General features: G+C 41.6%; 2 protein-coding genes across 3 annotated transcripts in view; one reads left to right on the top strand and one right to left on the bottom strand.

Annotated features, from left to right (window-relative positions):
* Positions 1 to 1454: 1454 nt before the first annotated feature.
* On the bottom strand, positions 1455 to 11549 carry ntmt2 (N-terminal Xaa-Pro-Lys N-methyltransferase). Its single transcript, XM_083767186.1, has 4 exons — positions 11189 to 11549; positions 7580 to 7752; positions 4415 to 4670; positions 1455 to 3344 (listed from the first exon to the last, which is right to left on the bottom strand). Exons 1-4 carry the CDS (start codon positions 11442 to 11444, stop codon positions 3058 to 3060), a joined length of 972 nt encoding a protein of 323 aa, XP_083623312.1. The 5' UTR covers positions 11445 to 11549; the 3' UTR covers positions 1455 to 3057.
* Positions 11550 to 11792: 243 nt separating this feature from the next.
* Positions 11793 to 19729, top strand: part of kifap3a (kinesin-associated protein 3a) — a 40727-nt gene continuing 32790 nt past the window's right edge. Inside the window, exons 1-2 of one of the 2 annotated variants that reach the window (XM_083766417.1) lie at positions 11793 to 11917; positions 19051 to 19182. In XM_083766417.1, coding sequence (XP_083622543.1) covers positions 11892 to 11917; positions 19051 to 19182 — 158 coding nt within the window. In that variant the 5' untranslated portion in view covers positions 11793 to 11891. Of the gene's footprint in view, positions 11918 to 17730; positions 17873 to 19050; positions 19183 to 19729 lie in introns of those variants that run through there. The other variant, XM_083766416.1, reaches the window with a different exon arrangement.

Below are 19729 nucleotides of genomic sequence, written 5' to 3'. Positions count from 1 at the left end.
GTGGTAACTAATCCCTGCCCTTTCCTGCCTCGTGGAGAGCTACGAGTGAGATGAAACCACCCTCAGACACAAGACGACAGGCTGTGGGCGTTAATAGCCTGAACGGGGGTGCTTTGTCAACTTGAGGAAGAGCCAGCAGCCCCAAAATCATCAGGCCCAGTTTTTTTTCCTTCTTCTTTTCTGCGACATGATTTACTATGAGAACTGTGGATGAATAGAAAGCACATTCCTCTTGTCTGAATTCTCCCAGGGATAGGAGGGCAGGCTAACTTCTCTCTCTGGTTGAAACCATCCTGGCTCCAGAGAATGACTGAGGTTTATCTTAACTATACATCCCACAAAGGCTTACTCTATTCAGGATCAAAGGCCAGGCTGTCTGGCCTCATGGGCCCTGGTCTGGAAAACGACCCACTTGTTGCTTCCTGGGATGTCCTACCATCTTCACATGATGATGATGATGATGATAGAAGCTCTAGGCTTACAAACATTCTGCCGTGAGCCCCGTGCACCATCATTACAATGAGCTTTCTTAAGTTTTCCTGAAGAAAAGCAATTCCCTGCCGTTACCCATTTCACTATTTTCCTCCACAACTGGTTCTCTGGCTGTGACTTCAATCATTTCCAGCAGGGCTTTGTGTGTTTGGGTTACAAAGTCTGCCCTGAACATGTTGTTGGTCACTATGTCGTCCAGTGTTCACAGTCTTTCTCCTGTCTGTGCTGGCTGTGTAAGATATACCGTGTCTGGAGCCAGGCCCATAGCTCTGCACTGCTGACGTGACTGGACAAATTAGTGTTAGTTCAGCTAATATATTCAAACTGCTGCTGGGCCGCTGTGGAGGACATTGAGAAGTATTAGAAATGATAGCCTTGACTGTCAGCGACGCTAACCACTCCTGAAAAGGTGACAGCACATTTGGCTGCTATTTACCAAAGGAGAAAAAAATACCTACAAGTTTAAGTTTGGGCCATTTTGATCTTTAATTCATACGGGATGTGGAAAATGTGTATGGTCCATTCACATCTCAAAAGACTCATTCTGACGAGAGCAACGTGCCGCAGAGATCATCTCACGCCATCGTGCCTTCAGCACTTTGATGATTTTGTACTTTTTCAGGGGCCACTCATTGACAAACTATCCTTTCATAAAAGCTCAGGGAGGAACAACTGCGCTCCACTCTCCTAGGGTCCGGGCCCACCATTCCCGTCGAGCGCTTACGCACGCAAATGCTGAATATTTGAGGCGACTCCTGGATGTGTTTTATGCAGACAACATCTGACAGGCCTGAACTGGAGCCAAGGCAGATATGAAAGCAGGCACTGTCTGTCAAAACCAGGAAATAATCACCTCCCATCCACCTCAGGGGCCCAGCTGAAAGTCATTAACCTAAACAATGTGCTGCTTCTACTGTTAGTTTGAAGAAAATAATAATACTTAGGACAATTATCATAACCATTTGAGAGGATCTCAATTATCTTATGTTTTTTAGTTCTCTCTGTGGACGATTGCAGTGTAGTAGTCGTCAGGGATGTGGATGGGCCAACCTGTAGGAATATTTGGAGAAAAGTGGTCAGTATTTATGTTCCTGCCTTGATTATAATGGCCAATGGTGATTACCCATCTTAAATCCTATTAGCCTTTGTTTGGAACACAAGATGAGAAACATCATCTATGAAAGAACTTTTCAGAAATCATAAAACTAGATCCATATGCTTGCTGAGTTGGAAAGACATTTTGTAGAGCCTCATTCGTTGTGAGCCAAGCCTTGAAATTGAAAGACAATGTCACCAGTTAAGAGAGACTTCTTCAGTTGAATTTAATTAAATCAAATATATCATCCACCAAATTGTACTGTCATTGTTCCAACGACTCCTGCTCCAAAGCCTTTCTGGTTTACAAAAAGATATTGGGAGTTTCTACAGTTGAGAAATACCGCAACATAGCATATACGACATCTTTGTGTATCAGCTGATTAAAATCTTGTCGTCTAAAACTGTACCACACATTAAGTACAGATAATATAAAAAGGTCTATGAATTTGCAATTTTACAGGCAAAGATATAATACATACTGTGCTTATGTAAAACATGACTATATACAGCTGACCAACTAGAAGCAAAGCTCGATTTATACGTAGTTGTGCGCCAATGTCACCTAATGAAAATAGCAGATCTACAAGCTTGACGTGAGCTTGTAAATGAACTATTTCTGTTATAACAGTCACTCAATAAATGTGAATGCAAAAATAATACATGCACATACATGTACATAAGTAGTAAGTACACATAAAGTTCCCAAGGCTACACACACAAAATAGTGTGTACACCCCCTCCAAAAAGCAAAACAAAAAAAGAGAGCTAGTCAGCAATATAGGCAAAGTAACAAGGTTTTACGTGCATCTAACATGATTCATATTGATTATATGAAATTGAATGCACAAAAGGATTTGTTATGTAATGAGAATACAAAAATAAATTATAAATGATCTGTTATTCACAGTAAAACATTTTGGTTTTACTTAAAAAACTAAAAGAAAATATTTAGATTAAAGAGGAAATCGTACTTAAGCCAGACACTGTACACTTCAGTACTATTCTGAAACCATGAACAATGGCCTCTCAGAGTAAAAAAATAAAATAAAATAACTCAGGCACTCCAGGCTTTGTCTGTTCTCTGACTGACAGACTAATCTGGGCAGTATACTTCAAAAGAAGTCAAATCCTTTTTGGCATGCCGATAGCCAAGAAGTTCTCTGCGGACAACATCGTTTTATACTCAATGTGGTTTTCGCAAGAAAGAAATATTCGGCGAGGGAATCCGTGTGTTCGTTTTCTCCGCAATCATGTCTCTTGTTTCCGCAAGAAGTATGCTGCCCACTCTAATAAAATAATATGGCATGATATCATATGGTATGGTACGGTATGGCATCTTAGGCTCTAACAGTATAAAATCTGTTTTAGTGTGAATTTCCCTTTTAATTGCCTTCAGTTGGAGCCAATGATGTCCTACTCTTTTATTTCTACAGTGCAATATCCTAACTCCTGACTTGATGATCTCCTTCACTTCTTCTCCTTCTCCTTCTCCTTCACTGGCACCATGGCGACCATCCAGACGGGAACCATGACTTCTGGTAAGCCCAGCTGCTTCTCCACGGCCAGCACCTCCAGGCCGGCCTTGGCGATGATGCTCCGCATGATGTCCAGGTGGCGGATGATGCTGCTATCAACAGAGTCCAGTTTGCAGCCCTGTCGGGCCATGTTGTCCTTCAGGATGATGACACCGTTGGGACGCAGGCTCCTCTTGCAGCGGAACAGGAAGTTACACAGGTCCTTATCAGTTAGGTGGCCTGGGGAGACGGGGTCAAAGCATGACCAACTATAGCCAAACTAATTAAAAATGAATTCAAAACAAAATAACTAAAGGAAATCACAATCTAGCTAGCATGTGTATAAACCCCAACAAGAAAACCTTCACAACTAAAAATTATTCACATTAATAATAGTTATAATAATTAATAGTTATATTATAACTAATAATCAGATCTGAACTGTAGCAGTTGGCTTTGTCAAATATGTCATGGTGATACACAGACAACACAGTATACTGTATGTGCCTTTTTAACCCATTTTGGGTACCCCTTTTGGTGTTTCAAGCATTCTGTTATACTTTAGCTATTGAAGTGGCGCGCTATGAACTTGTAGGTCTGCTATTTTTGAAAAATCGTAAAAATGCGGCACAGATCTTTGAATTGGTATATATTCTTTCAGAGTGAACGTTTTTTTCAGGCCTTAAATGGGTTAATAAAGTACTGTATGCCCAGGTTTTCTTTTGCTTGGTGAAAGTGTGACAGGGTTCACTCTGTGAAATGAGGGGCATGTGACTGTCTGAGAGGAGAGGAGGAGGAAATGAAGAGAGGGGATGGAGGCGGAGGGTTAGGAGGATGAAGTCAAATGAGGCAAGAAAGGCACTACCTGGAATATCCTGCCTCTGAGCACTCATTCATTTCAGGAAAAGGAGAAATAAATGCTAGTATCGTCTAAAATAAGACATGTGGGTTCGGGCAATAAGTCAGGACTTCCAGTCTTCCACCCTTTCACATTGGCATCGACTGCTGGCAGCAACTCTGAGGCACAGTAGGCTTGAAGCTATATCATATAGCTGCAATGTATAGTTCCGTAGTTCCACACTCACCTGTATATAAATATATGCCCTCATAGAAAAAAGACCACCTCTGAGCTGAAATTATATGTAAACATTGGAAAGATGTACAGTATAACTGTATCTAAAATGCACTCAGGCACACATGTGTACACTTATCGTGCTCTCTTTCTCAGAGGTTCAAATGCACATCGACACAATGAAAAATGTGCACACGAAGACGCTGTACTTGACATAGCAAATGCGCCACAGACTTACATGCGACCCACTGAATCCAAATGACGTCGTATCTGTTTTTAGGCGGCGTCCACTCCTGCAGACCGTAGCAGTAGTACGTCTCGATGCGGTCGGCGTCGTCGCCGAGGTACTCCTCATGTGCATGGAGCAGGAAGTGCTCCATCATGTCCGCCATCTCCATCTTCTCGAACACAGGCAGGAGGACACCTTTTGACACGCGGCCGATGCCACAGCCGCAGTCCAGGGCGCAGTGTGTGCCTGCCTTACCCATAGGAGCCTATAGGAGTCCACCAACAGAAGGGGGGTGTATGTTACACATTCAAAAGTGCTGGAGATAAAACATTTCCAAGGATAAATACCATATAGGCCTACCATGTGACATGTGTACACGTATATGGTGCCCACATGAAAAGTACATTGAAATGTCAATTTTCATGCTGCATGTTATTACAATAACTGTAAGTTATCAAAAGGCCTTATTCTTTATTTTCTATCTTGCCAGATGTCTGACCTCCCGTAGTTCAAAGAGCAGAGCACCAACAGGCACGCCTACAATACCTCAGGGCAAGGAACCGTGAACTTTAACATGAGAGAACAAAAAGATGCATAACTTGAATCACATTGCTTTTACTCCCTCTTCATTTTGTATTCTGACTTCACTTCATCCCCCCTGGAGTAAGGGGGGGGGGTCAGGGGCCCCATTGTGTGATTGTATGAAAGATGGGGCCCTGAGGAACTCTATGCTTGTTAGAGGTGGCTTCCTGGTTTGGGTGAATTACTGCCATATTGCGCCGTGCGCATGTACTTCAGTTTAACCTGGATGCACTCTAAATCTCCCCACCGTGCTCATTTTAATGGAGATGTCAGGTTAAGGAGCTAGGAACCAATAGAAGGCAGCCATGGTGAAGTTTGTAGAACACGATATGTAGTTGACTACTTTCTAATGAAGAAGGATTTCATGATTTGTGGATTCTCTGCATGTTTTTGGTATACTGTACTGCACTTCAGCGTATCCACATGCACCACTACGCCCACTCATACAACCACAAACGCACACATACGCAATGTCTGCAAGACTAGACTATGGTGTGCAACTAGCCCACAATACAGAATAGTCTAGCTATGTTGTAGTGTATACAGTACTCGTTTGTGATGGCAATCCGGAAAGTGATTAGTCGAGTGGGGCAGATCGTATGTGACTCTCGTTTTGTCGCATTACCCGGTTTGGGACACTTTGTGAGGTGAGCCTGTCCTTAAGCTATAAGTTTGTAAATCTATGGTCTTTAAACCGTAGTAAATTTCACTTTTTGTGTGCACCTCCACCTCCAAAAAATGTAACTAGGGGAATGCCCCTAGTAATATTTCTTCTTAGTTTGGTATTTTTGTATAATAATTGTTTGCTAACTCGTAGCTTGACAGGACATGATGTCTCTAGACATGATGTCTCTAAAAAACAGGTGGACCTGTGCCTATGGAGACAGTACTACAAACCTTGTAGTACTGTATATGCAACACTGTATACCATTTCAAAGGATCATCTCATCAAGATTGTATGTTGTTGCAGAGTTCTGTTTGACATGTCAGATGATATGCTGATGACTGGGACGAATATCCACAAACTAGAAACCCCTTGACTGGAATGGGATTACAGAAGGCCTTGCAAGGTTCTCTGTTGTAACATGTGTGCTACAAAGAGCGTGCATGTATGGTTCTAATTAGTGTCTGAAGCTGTCAACTTGTGTCAAGGTCACAATGATGGACAGATGCAACAGTATTTCAGGACAGAGAAGTGCCAATCTCCAGGCACTGGGCATGTGCATTGTGAACACGATACTCCCAATATTTTGTCAACGGAACAGTTTAAAATTTGGTCTGCTTGTGTTTACATTAGCATTAGAGGCTATGCTTCGCACCAGACACAGCACAACAACATGCATTTCCTTTCCTTTTAACATCCAGATGCTAGTAGCTTATAATTAGATCTCTCATAGAAGTGACCCTATAAATAAACTGATGTCTAGGCCAAAACACATTCTGAATTGGCATGATTCCCATAATGCCCAGTAACCTACATTCACACACATATGCACCGCCACCACACACAGATGCACGACGCCGCACACACACGTTATAAAACTGTTGTAGTTAGCTATGACATTACTGAATGTTTTTTATATAAAATAATGTGTGCAGTTAATCACCATGCTCGCTTAATCACAGAGAATGCATGGGTGTCTCCGTATTCCACAGAATACAAGATTATTACTCATTGGAACGGGTTCATGCGTTTGGTCCGACGGAGCATTGGTCCTCAAACCCTCACCCTAACCCTAACCTCCCACGGGGCAGCACACCTAAACCTAACCCCAACCCTCTCCCGACCCCCAACGCACCTCGGACCAATGCTCCTTCGAACCAATGCTCCGTCGGACCATAGTATGCCTCCCCATTGGAACTATATCCCCCCAGAAATCCCCCCCACAAGTAGGGTCAGCGTCATTTAACCTAACCGCACGCCACATTGTTGGACTAATGCACCGTTGGAATTACGAGCGGCAATTAGCTACATTGCTAACAGGTATCTCTTATGTCTTATTGCTATAATAAATAAAATGATACAGAATGTTATGTTAATACCCACGTTGTGGTGATCATGATCAAGATTACTTAAGTGTAAGTGATATATTTTTGGTTAAAAGGTTTCGCACTATTCTGATAGTAATCATTGCTATAGAGTGTTTGTTCAGGGGGTCTCCCCATATCTCCAGCTCTTTAATAAGACAGAAAACACATTTTCAGGTGGGTTGCCAATTTCAGTCAATCAGGAGCGAGTGCCCAATCTGCCCATTTAGCCGTTTAAGTGTTATAGTCTTTCAGTTCCAATTTGTTTAGGAAAGAGCTTTTTCGTCATGTTGCATCTATGACCTAGAACACTAACCTTCTCTATTTGAGAGTTCACCCAGACATGCCACTGGCAGAGCTATATTGAGCCCTCCATGCAGATGATATTTGATCTTTGTGTTGAATGCTACAGTGGACATTGATATGGATATACAGTAGAGTAGTGAGATGCCACAGCAGCACGTGTGCATGAGGAAAGAGGGAGACACACTCTCTTATTGTATTTTAGTGCTTTGATGCATTGAAAACATTCTTTTAGGAATGTTACCCCTGCTTTAAACTCACCACAAACCTGCTCAGAAACTGCCTGGACCCTTCCAGATCAACGTGGGAGATCTCCACAAAATCTCCCATCATGCCCTCCTCTGAGGCAGGCACATCCTCGTAGAACTTCTGAGCGCGGTAGTAGAACTGTTTCTCACCCTTGATGTACTCGCAGGTGACTGGAAACAGCTTGACTGTTGGCAGAAAGACAGACAGTTTAATTGTTAGGACAGAAGAGGAGACAAATGTATACAGAACATGATTGTGGCCGGGGGTGTAGGGTAACGGTAATGAATCATCTGTGCATGTTGAAAATAACCTTCCCCAGCCTTGAACAACATTCATATTATTGTATGGCACTGGGGTGCCAGTTATGGAGTTATGATCAGTGACCATGTGATCAGTGATCAGGACCATCTCATCAGAGATGTAGAATGATAATGACATATCAACTTGCAGATAAGGGAGTATTTTGACATTCTAAGCCTCTGATCAGCTGTTATGATGGAAGGCAGCTAGTGATGTTCATCCTCACTGTTGACCATTCCTGTTCTTAGGTCACTGCAGAGCTTAATGAAGGACAAAGGTTATATTTATTGTGAAGTTGACAAGATGCTATGATACATACTCTTATGAAGCAAACGACAACATCACTACTGTATTATATGATGTATAAGACGGTAAGACCACAGTGACAAGGGTGTCAATCACTTGATACCAGACAATAAACTACAGTCATTTTCATGGGACCTCTCATAAAAATGTATCCCTTAAATGGTAAATGGTGCATTTATATAGCGCCTTTAGACAAGGCGCTTTACATAGATTGTGCATTACATTCACCCATTCACACACACATTCATACACCGATTGCGGCGGAAGGTGCACATCGGGAGCAATTTGGGGTTCAGTGTCTTGCCCAAGCACACTTGTAGACAAGAGGAGCCGGGATTCGAACCTCCGACCCATGGATCATTGGACGACCTGCTCTACCTCTTGAGCCAGTCGCCCTTTAGACTGAATTCACTGTGTGCGTGCGTGTGCGCGCGCGCGTGTGTGTGTGGAGACAAGGTGTCACAGGGAACAGGATGTGCAGTGGCAGAATCCATGACGGAATGCATTCCCTCCATGAGTTTCATTTTAACCATGGCTCCTCAGCTCTATAAACATAATGGACAAGGCAAAAAGACAAGAAGGGGATTTTGACGCCTCCAGGCAATCAAGTATTAAAACAGCCCCCTCATCATGAAATATCTCAAGGTGTCATTTGGCACAGACAGCGTAGATTTTGATACCAGATAGGCACTAGAGGGACTGCAGCCGTGTGACCTCATAGCAGGGCTCTCAGAGGGAGAGCCTTGCTAAATATAGAAGCACAGAGAAAGACCACGAAGCAGGGAAACGTGTGAGAGAGACATGTGTCTGGCACTTCTTTGCCAAAGACGTGACGATGACACTATCCCTTTAACCTCTCCAAGCTGCATGGGTTGGTGAGATTGACTTCTGACCTTCTGTGTGAACAAGATTACTTTGTGATGTCCAATTAAAGAATAAACTCTAACAAACTTTGTTTGCTCCTATTGTTCATTAAAGGGATAGTTCAGATAATTTTTAACTTAAGCTGTATGAAATACAGCTTATTCAACTGTATTAATTGATTGCCCGAGTCCCATGGTGGACGTTCTGCTCTGGTTTTGGTCAATATTAAGTAGTTCCGGTCATTTTGTGGGGAGCACTGGGTCCACGCAGTAGAAGTAAATTAATTCACAAAATTAACGTAATTTGTATTTTTGACCCATTTCTAAAATATTAGAACTTTCGTTCGACTTTGACCCCTCTATCACATGGAACAATTTTTTGGGTGTAGTGATATGGACACAAAAAACATAGTTCTGTGTGATAGAGGGGTAAGAAATGAACGAAAGTTGCACTCATATTTTATAAATAATAAACAATACAAATGACGTGAATTAATTTACTTTTAATGCGTGGCCCCCTGTGCCCCCCACAAAATGACCGGAACTACTTAATATTTCACCAAAAACAGAGCAGATCTCCCACCACAGGACTCGGGAAATCAATTAATACAGTTGCAACCACTATATTAATGACAACTATTTCATACAGCTTAAGTTTAAAAAGTCCTCTGAATCGCCTAATTATTCTTCTATCAGTTTGTAGGGGTATAGTTGCAATGTGTGTTATACTGTATCTACCAGTAACATAATGGTTACATCAATGTCTGGTTGAACACTTGAATTCTACATAATACTGTAAGTGAAATAGGCAATGTCAAGTACACCTATCTATATGATCCGAAAGTGATTGCTCTTCACCAGGCCGGACCTCTGAAGATTGGAGACTATACCATATACAGTATTTCTGCTCATATCCCTCCATGTGTGTGTTGTCATTGTCAATGTGTCAGCTAGTGTCTCTGTGAGCAGCTAAACTCTGGCATTGCTGGATCGATCAACATGACACTTTGCATGCATATTGCAGTAGGCCAAGGTAGAATCTACACCCCAAATTCATCAATCGGCCTCATGGTGGCGCTCTAACAGGACAGTACACCGTTTGGCAGATAACTCTTAAACTGTAGGTCGTACAATATTCAAAATGTTCCCATGATTCACGTTAAAAGTTTGCGGGAGAGATGAAGTCACACAAATCATGAGTGCAGCGCCGCGCATCCGATACCTGTCAAACTTTGTACTCACAGCGCACACTCCCAGTAAGCCAAGGACGAACCACCACCCCACATTTTTCAAACCGGCCAGATGGTGGTGCTATAATAGCCCACTTCCAGACTAGATTTTCTGTCATTTTGCGTTTTCTTCAAAACACTGTGATCAAGATACATCAGTCTATGCATCATCAACATTCAGTACAATTTATTTCTTGCAGAGATGTGGTTTCACAGCAGAATGGGTACATTTCAAACGAAAGCACAAGTCAATAAAAAAACTGTTACTGTTACCGCTTATTTCCATCGCTCAAAATGATAATTTCTTTGTATATATCCTCTCTTCATAATGTAAATAATATCCCCAGCGGCACACTTTACTACTTCTTTCGATGGAAATAAGCGAACTAGCATAACACCCCATAGCCCCATTCAATTCCCATTCAATGCAATGCAATTCAGTGAGGGTTTATGGTAGGGGAAATAGCCAATAAGGAGTTTTTGCACAAAAAATCACCTGGACCTCTTTGGTGGGGACGTAACCACTACAAAGAAAGGTAAGAAAGCATTCTAGCATGGAATTCTTCTTTAACAATACTGTAACATCTACACTACACGATTGACATAACATATTTACGCGGCAGGACCTATACTGATGTCTTGCATTTCCCACTGCCATTGGTAACAACAATACCAAAACTATCTAGCCTGTGTGCAAAATTATGAGATTTTTGTATGTAATCTACATTCCTTTTTGTGTGGATTTGCCCATCTTTACAGCAGGTACTGTAAGACAACACATACTACAATTAGCATGCAGTTATTCTAGTGCTACCGTAAGACAACACATCCTACAATTACCACGCAGTTATTCCAGTTATATCCCCCCACAATTTGAATTTTTTACATTATAAAGTGAAACACTGTCCCATGCATCTTCTTACCAATGGGAGTCTTCTCCAGGAGGTAAAGGTAGCTGGCAAAGAACTCATTCCTCAGCGTGTGTTGCAGATGGAAGGACATGCTGTGTTTACCCATCTCAGCGTCGGCCCCTTTCCAGCGGTCTTTCATGACTTGATGAGCTTGCTGAGCCTGTAACAAAAGGTTGGCTGGTTTTTCAACGTATTCAGACTCCACAGAGCTATTGTCTGGATTTGAAACCGCTGCAGCTTCTGGATTTGAAACCTCTGCAGCTTCCATATTGACTATATGGCCTTGCGTCTCCTTTGGCTTAGTAGCTGAAGTTATCCACACTAAGAGAGTGTGTGTGACTCAGCCACAGCAGTAGCAGACGGTGTGTCTGTGTGGGACCCTATTGCACCAGCTGTTGCTATCTGTGTCCTGTGTAGAAGTCACTGGCAGTCTTGACGAAAGGCGATCAGGCAAAGATTCTTCACTTTGGGTGGTGCCGAGAAGGTCCCATTTTCACATCACCTGCCACTGCCAGGGATGTTGACTTGGGGAGGGGTGAAAGAGAGGAAGCTTTTCACCCCTCAACCAAGTAGATTGAGGTAGCCTTTGGTAGTCAGAAAGAGAGAGAGAGTAAAAAATCTATTGAATGGGTGACTAGTCAGCTCCTTTAAGACAAAGGCATGCAGTGCGGCATGCCTTGCCACACTGCATGGCCATGGATCACTGCTTTAGGCCATGCACAAATACCAGCAGCGTATACAGTAAGAACCATACATCTGACCTCCAGCATTTACGACCATGTAAACCGCGTTGCTATAATTAACTTCATCATCATCATATCATGTTTGTATACATAATGCTACAGCCATGCTGTTCTCTATAGGCAAGATATGCATTCCAAACAAGCTATAGTAAGGATGCCCATGCAAGCTCGCTCAACATATATATTATATTACTAATAACTTTAAGGTTTAGTTTCTACTGTTACTAGGCAGAATAAGTACCCAAGACAGATTAGCATTAGCAACGACTGTGATAATGAATATACTGTATAAGAACACTGGATCCCCCCAGCAAACAGTTTAAACACATATGTCCTATTTTATTTATTCTTTTCATTATATTATGGCACTGGCACCAAATCTTGTCTATATGGGTCCACGGCAAAATGCATATCACACATTACTCTCCAAAAAATGATTGATTGTGTTTACATTTGACCCATAAATACTAGTTGAACATTTGCACATGGCTTCTAGTTTTTGGTCTAGTTCATTCAGTTCGTTGGGTTCATCTGTCATACTGTACATACCAGGCATGATCGCCTTGACCTCTTTGGGCTGGAGAATCTTTTTTAAGCAGAAGAATGAAGATGGCATGCACGAGACTCGCATTTGTGACAAAGATACTAACTTCTGGACGACAGGCCTCAGATATAACTCGTGACTTGAGCATATGTACTGTAGTGTCAGTTCTCTTTCAATCAATCACTACAAAGTCTTATATTTCTGTCGCTCAACTGAAATTGTATTCTCAACAAGTCATGGTGTAAATTTAGAGCGGTGACGTCACCCATCACTTGGTGAACTGAATGGTGCTTACACAAGCAGATACTCTCAGGAGTCAAAGTGCACAATTTGCAGGTTGAAATAGCTTTTTTCCTCACTTGGTTTTCCTCACCATTTTTGACCTGATGTCCCCGTTTTGGGACATTGGGTATTTAAGATGGATTTACAAATAGACAACATGTCGCGTCAATAATTCACTGTGAGCTTGTAGCCTATTGACAAATATTTTGCGACACCATGGTAGGAGTAGGACAAATTATAAAATTGGGTTTAAGTGGTTAATCTCTACTCTTTTTACAGAATTTACCTCCGTAACATTTACCTGTACAAGACTTAGGTGGAATTTATACATGGTCAAGTTAAAAAAATAATCTAGGACTCACATCAGCCATCTGCCACTGGATGGCTTGCACAAAAAACATAGCCGTCATCACAAATGTGATGAGGTCAGAGTGCAAAACAAATTCTTCCAGTGGTAACAATTTTATATACCGGTAAAACACTCAAATGTTGACACAACAAACATACAACATTTAAAAAATGTTTTCAATGGCATGTGTATTGTGTAGTTCACTTTTAGGGTGATGAGTCACACCTGTTGTTGTGACTGGGGGTGGTTCCACCGTGGGGGTGGCACACTGTACAATGGGGCAACACAGCATTTTAAAGTATAGGGCCAAAAATAGCTGAACTATTTATGGCACGCAACACCGCTGTACGCTGGAGCATACATAACACATGAGAGAACACTCAACAGTAACACAAAGATGATTTGTGTGACCCACTAAACAAGACGCTGTCCAGTCTGCTTCTAGTTGTTTAACCCACTTTCACTTTGACTTTGACCTGAGATCAGATTCTAAAAATGTCTTCTACATCCTGACAGTTTTCTGAAAAAGATGTTTCTTTTCTATGTCAGTCGTTCTTCGATTTTTCAAAAATAGCAGACCTACAAGCTCGTAGTGCGCCACTCCGTGGCACGATATGAGCTTGTAGATCTGCCATTTTTCAATAGCTAAAGCATAACATAATGCTAACACCAAAAGGGGTTCCCAACACCAAGGTGCAACCCCACATTGAATATACAAATGTTCAGAACATAGTTTTCAACTTTTGAATGCCAGTTGGATCAAAAATAAATGGTTGTGTACAGGTTGACTGATAATTAAAGACAACTAAAAATGTAAGATAATTAAAGACAACACAAATCCTCAAAACCACATCCTCCGAAATGCAGAGGATTATTATTTTTTCTTTTTTATGTGTGTGGAAACTGACAGAGTATAAAGAAAGAGGACAGAGTGAGATGAGTGATGCATTTGTATTCATGCTGGGGGGAAGGTGTGGGGAAATAAAATGTTTTTAATGTTGAAAACCAAAAGAATATATATAGCCTATAGAGAATAAATACATTTTGAATTAAAAATATATATATATTCAAGTGAAGTAGGCTACAAATAATCAAAAGATGCATGTAAGCCTCACTATGTAACTTGTATTTGGTATCCCTGCTCTTCTATTGAGACATTTAGATATGCATATAAAGGTAGACGCCTCTTCCGGCTCTGGGGCGTCTGTATCTCAACGGAAGGCAACATGGAGGCAACGGAAAACAGCCAGGTTTAGGTGAGAAAGTAGGTCAAAATCATGTTACCCGAGTCGCTGAATGAGTGCAACTTTTTTCAAGACACTGTATATGCATTACGCCAAATGTATACTTAGGCATATGACACTGTCAAAAATGTGACTCTACAAGCTCACAGCATCGCAGCATGAACTATAGGTATTAGGGGCTAAGCACCCCTAAAGGTCTGACCCTAAAAACTCTGATAATTGCATTAACAAAAATGTTAGCTTCAAGAACTAGTGTGTGTGTGTGTGTGTGTGTGTGTGTGTGTGTGTGTGTGTGTGTGTGTGTAAATCCTAGGGCCTGCACCAACTAGCAGGTTAGTTAGTTGTAGAACAGCACTTTCTTTGAAGCTATAGTTGTATTCCATAGCTGAATGTGCTTACAGTATATTCTGTATAGATACAGTGAGTAGAGCTCTGGTAAAAGGATAGCACCTTGGCCTAAACCGTCACACAAAATGTCCACTTCTAATCCACTGAGTTGCTGAAATTACAGACAGAGTCTACATTTATGTAATCAAACTTAGTTACGAATTTGCCATCAAAGTAGGTGTAAACAGGAAATTGAATCCTGCATTGCGTAATGCAATGCAAATAGGTGAACTGAAGACCCCAGTTAACATATTCATTTCCAGACTCCAATAGTTACACGCCCCTTACAGCACTGACTGACACGACCTCATGACCTCTGTGACTAAACCTTGCAGTCAGGACATCCATCATAATCTGTGGCACCACAGCAAGATAAAAGAGGCTGAACAGTTGTCTGGCAATATCTGCTTTGTAAAAAACCCAAAAACAAAACAAACAAAAGAAGTATATTAAACAGCTCTATTATATAATAGATTCTTATCAGACCTTTTTCAGGAGAATGTTCAGAATTTGTGTATGAGTTCACTACAGTTCACAGACTTCACACTGTGAAAAGAATTCCGGAAGATGTTTATATTACCACTTCAGATGATCTCCCTCTCCACCAGCACACCATCTAGTTACTACATTATTGTAGCCCCTCTCGGAACCCTCCGTAAAGCTTTTCTGAAATTTGGATGTCACTTTACGTAGGGTCCCTGTGCGTATCTGTGTTTTCGTATTGAAATGATAGTACGCAGACATAAATATCGTCGGATACGTTGTGTCTGCGTCGTTTGACGGCTTCTTTTCGTTTGAGTTATTCTGAATGTGTCAACTATAAGTACCTATACATACCGCTGTGAATTATCCTGTGCCGCGGAAGCCGTTAAGTATTTTTAATCTTTGTTTGACCGATTTGGTCGCTTTGATTCTTCTTGTTTATTTACCGTTTATTGTACCGCCTCCCGATGTGCGGTTGGCTTGTGCGTGGCTACGTTCCTGCCTCTGATCTGCTCTGTCATAGCTATAGCCACTAGCTAGCCAGATAGGCGGTACAATGAGGTGTCAATAAATAAGGAAGGAAGAGAAGAATCAAAGCGACCAAATCAGTCAAACAAAGTACTTAACGGCTTCCGCGCCACTGGAGATATTCGCAGCGGTATTTATAGGTACTTATAGTTCACACATTCAGAAGCCCTCAAACGAACAAAAGCCCTCAATGAGCGCAGAAGGACATATCCGAAGGTATTTATGTTTAATTATGTGAGCGTATGTGGCAGGGTGGAGGTGGAATAGGACCCCATGCTATCTGGGTCTAAAAAAAAATCAGAAACTTCTGACTTGTAGGGCTAACATTATTGTAATGTGAATGTACTAGATTCTAGTACATACAAAGTTATCCCCAGATCCGTGCAGTTAGAGGTAAAAACCCTTTTCGGCCAGTTATAGCGCCACCTTGAGGCTGAGTTGAAATTGTTCATGTGGCATTTCGTCATCTGCCTAGTGGGAATGTGGGTGCACAATTTCACGGAAATCACGCGATGTGTTCATGATTTGCAGCATTTTGTTTGAAACTGAGCACTCCTGTGAACTTTGGAAGCCAATCTTAACCAATCAGGATGGAGTCTGAGAAATCTGAAAGACCGGTTTCGTTGAATGGCTCTAGAGAGACTGTGTACCAATTTGCGTGATGTTTGGACAAAATCTGTAGGTGTACTGTGCAAAAACTTGTTTTGCACAAAGCGGCCTCCTGGTGGCGCTATAACAGGCCGTTCTGGAAATCTGAAAAACCCGTTTCGTTGAATGGCTCTAGAGAGACTGTGTACCAATTTGCGTGATCTTTGGACAAAATCTGTAGGTGTACTGTGCAAAAACTTGTTTTGCACAAAGCGGCATCCTGGAGCGGCCTCCTGGTGGCGCTATAACAGGCCGTTCTGGAAATCTGAAAGACCGGTTTCGTTGAATGGCTCCAGAGAGACTGTGTACGAATTTGCGTGATGTTTGGACAAAATCTGTAGGTGTACTGTGCAAAAACTTGTTTTGCACAAAGCGGCCTCTTGGTGGCGCTATAACAGGCCGTTCTGGAAAGTTTGGGGCAGAGGTTCCTCGTTGGCATCCAGGGAGTGTGTGTGCAAAATTTGGCATCGACCGGGTTAACGGTGGCCGAGATTAGCTGCTCACGGACACACGGACGGACGGACACACACACACACACACACACACACACACACACACACACACACACACGGACACACGGACGGACGGACGGACGGAGTGCAAAACATACTCTCCCCCTAGGCCTTCGGCCTGGTGGAGACAAATATACTTATTGTGCCTTTAATATAGTGGTTAAAGGTATTCAATGATTCATTGATTGCCTGTGGTGGAAGTGGCAACAATTTCCTACACAGTCCAAAAATCTGAACCAATTAACCCTTTATGTGTAACTGCAACTTTTTTTTGGATAGTACAGTGCTCAGTGGTTTGGTTCTAAGGAACCTGTTTGTTCCAGGAAATAATACTAATAGTATAATAGTAATAATTCACATCAGGATGTACAATACCCACCTATAAACAAACAAAATTACAGGAAACATACCGTGTACGCCGTCTGCACAGATTCTTTTAGGAGTAGTGATGTTTTTGTTCCTTTTTAACTTAGATTTTGTAAGACTTAAAAGGCAGAAGAGCTCTGTGCCTCTGTTTGTGTTCTAACAACTTGACAAGGCATGACCAAAACCAACAGGTGATTGTAATGGTGATGATTAGGGTCTCATGAAAGCACAGAACTGTAGATGGCACTATAACACCATCCCCTCCTGGCACTCGTGCCTATAAATTGCCTAGCCCTGAAATACACAAATAAATACTGTACAGTTCAAATAAAGATAAGGCACAATATAACACTTTAAGTTAGACAAAATTCTTACCTCCACGCCCACAGATGGCAGTAGGTCTCCCCCTGTCCGTTTGTTTGCTGATATTGCATGCTGGGATCATGTCATCCTCGCAGCCCTGACAACCCAACAGCACAGTAGAAACGATCCGCTATACAGTACGTACCGCACATCCAGCGTCTTGATGACATTAAAATCATCAATGTGCGCTTTATTACATGTCTAATATGGAGAAATTACAGGCGGAAGATGCGCGCTATCTGAAAAGGTAATGATCGCTGTTATTGTGTAAAGCTGTAGGCTAATAATAACGGGTGTTTGTGATGAGAGTCGAGAGATGCTGTTGTTGATGTGATAATGTTCCCAGCTGTTGGCAGCAGGCCATTGAAATGAACGGGCTGAATCATGATATGTCAGAGGCAGGCGAGGCGAGGATCCACCACTATAGCAGTGTGGCACTGACTGGTCATCTCATCCGTTCAATGTAATGTTATTACCACTTTGTAAACAGAGTAAGCACAGTTCGAGCAAAGCACAGTTCAGAAAAGTATCTTCATTAATGAATCTGTATACCGACTGTAGCTAACAGGTCCCAATGATCGAGGTGACCCATGCACGTGTAACCCAGACAGAGCCTTAGAATGATATGGCTCTGGACGGTGTAACCATTCAGACTCAGAGTGACATGGTTGCTTTATTTCAGTTCTCTGTAAACAATAATACATTATAGGCCTACATCAGTATTAAACACATTTCTGCAGCCCATATTTTGTTATAGCATCGTCATGCTATGATTATGTACATTTTCCATTTTATAGTAATGTAGAAATGTACTTTGTAGAAATGCATTTCTTTAGAATGTCCATCTTTCACAATCACACACATCCTAATGACAACAATAAACATCAACCTCTCAATGCAATGCATCTTAGTTTACTCTTTCTCAAATATACACATGCACATGTCTTTGGAATAGCTTTCTTAATAAAACCCTGCTAATTAATGCTGGTTAATCTTATAGGCACTTGCAAGTTCAAAGTGAACTCGATTTTTTTTTTTTAAATACAATAATACTTTTTTGTATAATCACACTATACCAAAATGACTTATGCTTCCTTGAGACCGCACCAAAATAATATACTAAAAACAGTTATAGTATGAATGAATTGTTTTAATGCTGGACCCAGTTAAACCCAACATGAACCATACAACTGGAAAGAGTCTTAAAGCTAATAATATAGCACTCTACATCAGTTCACAATCACAAGTTAGTTTTTTACTCTATGAAATACACCACTTGTTGTGACCACATAACAGTGGGCATCACACATACACTGTATTATTTTAATATAATGTTACGTCAGATACTGTAGCTATGCGTAATGGTGCTATCTGACAGTGTTTTGCTGACACTCTCATGGTAATAAAGTAGTGTCTAATCTACAGGAAGGTGAAGGGAGGCAGCCTGGACGTCCACCCGACAGAGAGAGCTCTGGTTGTTCACTATGAGGTGGAAGCCACTATCCTGGGAGAACTGGGGGACCCCATGATCGGAGAGCGCAAGGAGTGTCAGAAAATGTTTGTGAAAAAATATATATACAAATATTTTATTCATAAATATACGAAAGATATTGTTGCAAATTAAAGTCTGGCCGTATTGCTATACCAGACAGTTATTGCGCACATTACAGTGTATGTACTGATTATCATATCATTATTATTATTGCTAGACTGGTGCCTGGCTGTATAGAGCACAGAGTCGGTAACGATGGAAGTTGGCGATCTATGCCCCACCTGGCTATGCAATACCCGTTGTACCCGTGTCAGAGTACCCGTTCCACCCATCTGTCTTTGTCCCTTTTATGCCCATATACCGCATGGAGATTTATTTATCTGTCTCTCTGTGTCCCTTTTAGTTCTGTGTCAGGCATACAATTTACAATTTAGGCATTTAGCAGACGCTCTTAATCCAGAGCGACTTACATTAAGCAAGAACAAAAAAGCATGGGAATCACATAAAAACATTTATCAAGAAACATGCGTGCATGCATGCATTTGGCATACCCAAATACAAACAGGCCAGCTCCATATATGGAGATATAGAAGGTGATCAGGTCCAGAGGCA

The sequence above is a fragment of the Protomyctophum parallelum genome (assembly GCF_964188405.1).
Source record: "Protomyctophum parallelum genome assembly, chromosome: 6".
Taxonomy (NCBI): domain Eukaryota; kingdom Metazoa; phylum Chordata; class Actinopteri; order Myctophiformes; family Myctophidae; genus Protomyctophum; species Protomyctophum parallelum.
The sequence above is the reverse complement of the archived record's forward strand: the minus strand, read 5'-3'. Positions and strand labels throughout refer to the sequence as shown.

Coding starts and splice junctions, on each gene's coding strand:
- ntmt2 (XM_083767186.1), bottom strand. CDS start 11,444: ATGGAAGCTGCAGAGGTTTCAAATCCAGAAGCTGCAGCGGTTTCAAAT. Junction 4,671..7,579: donor AGTTTCTGAGCAGGTTTGTG/GTGAGTTTAAAG, acceptor GGACTCCTATAG/GCTCCTATGGGTAAGGCAGG. Junction 3,345..4,414: donor TTGGATTCAGTGGGTCGCAT/GTAAGTCTGTGG, acceptor CCGTCTCCCCAG/GCCACCTAACTGATAAGGAC.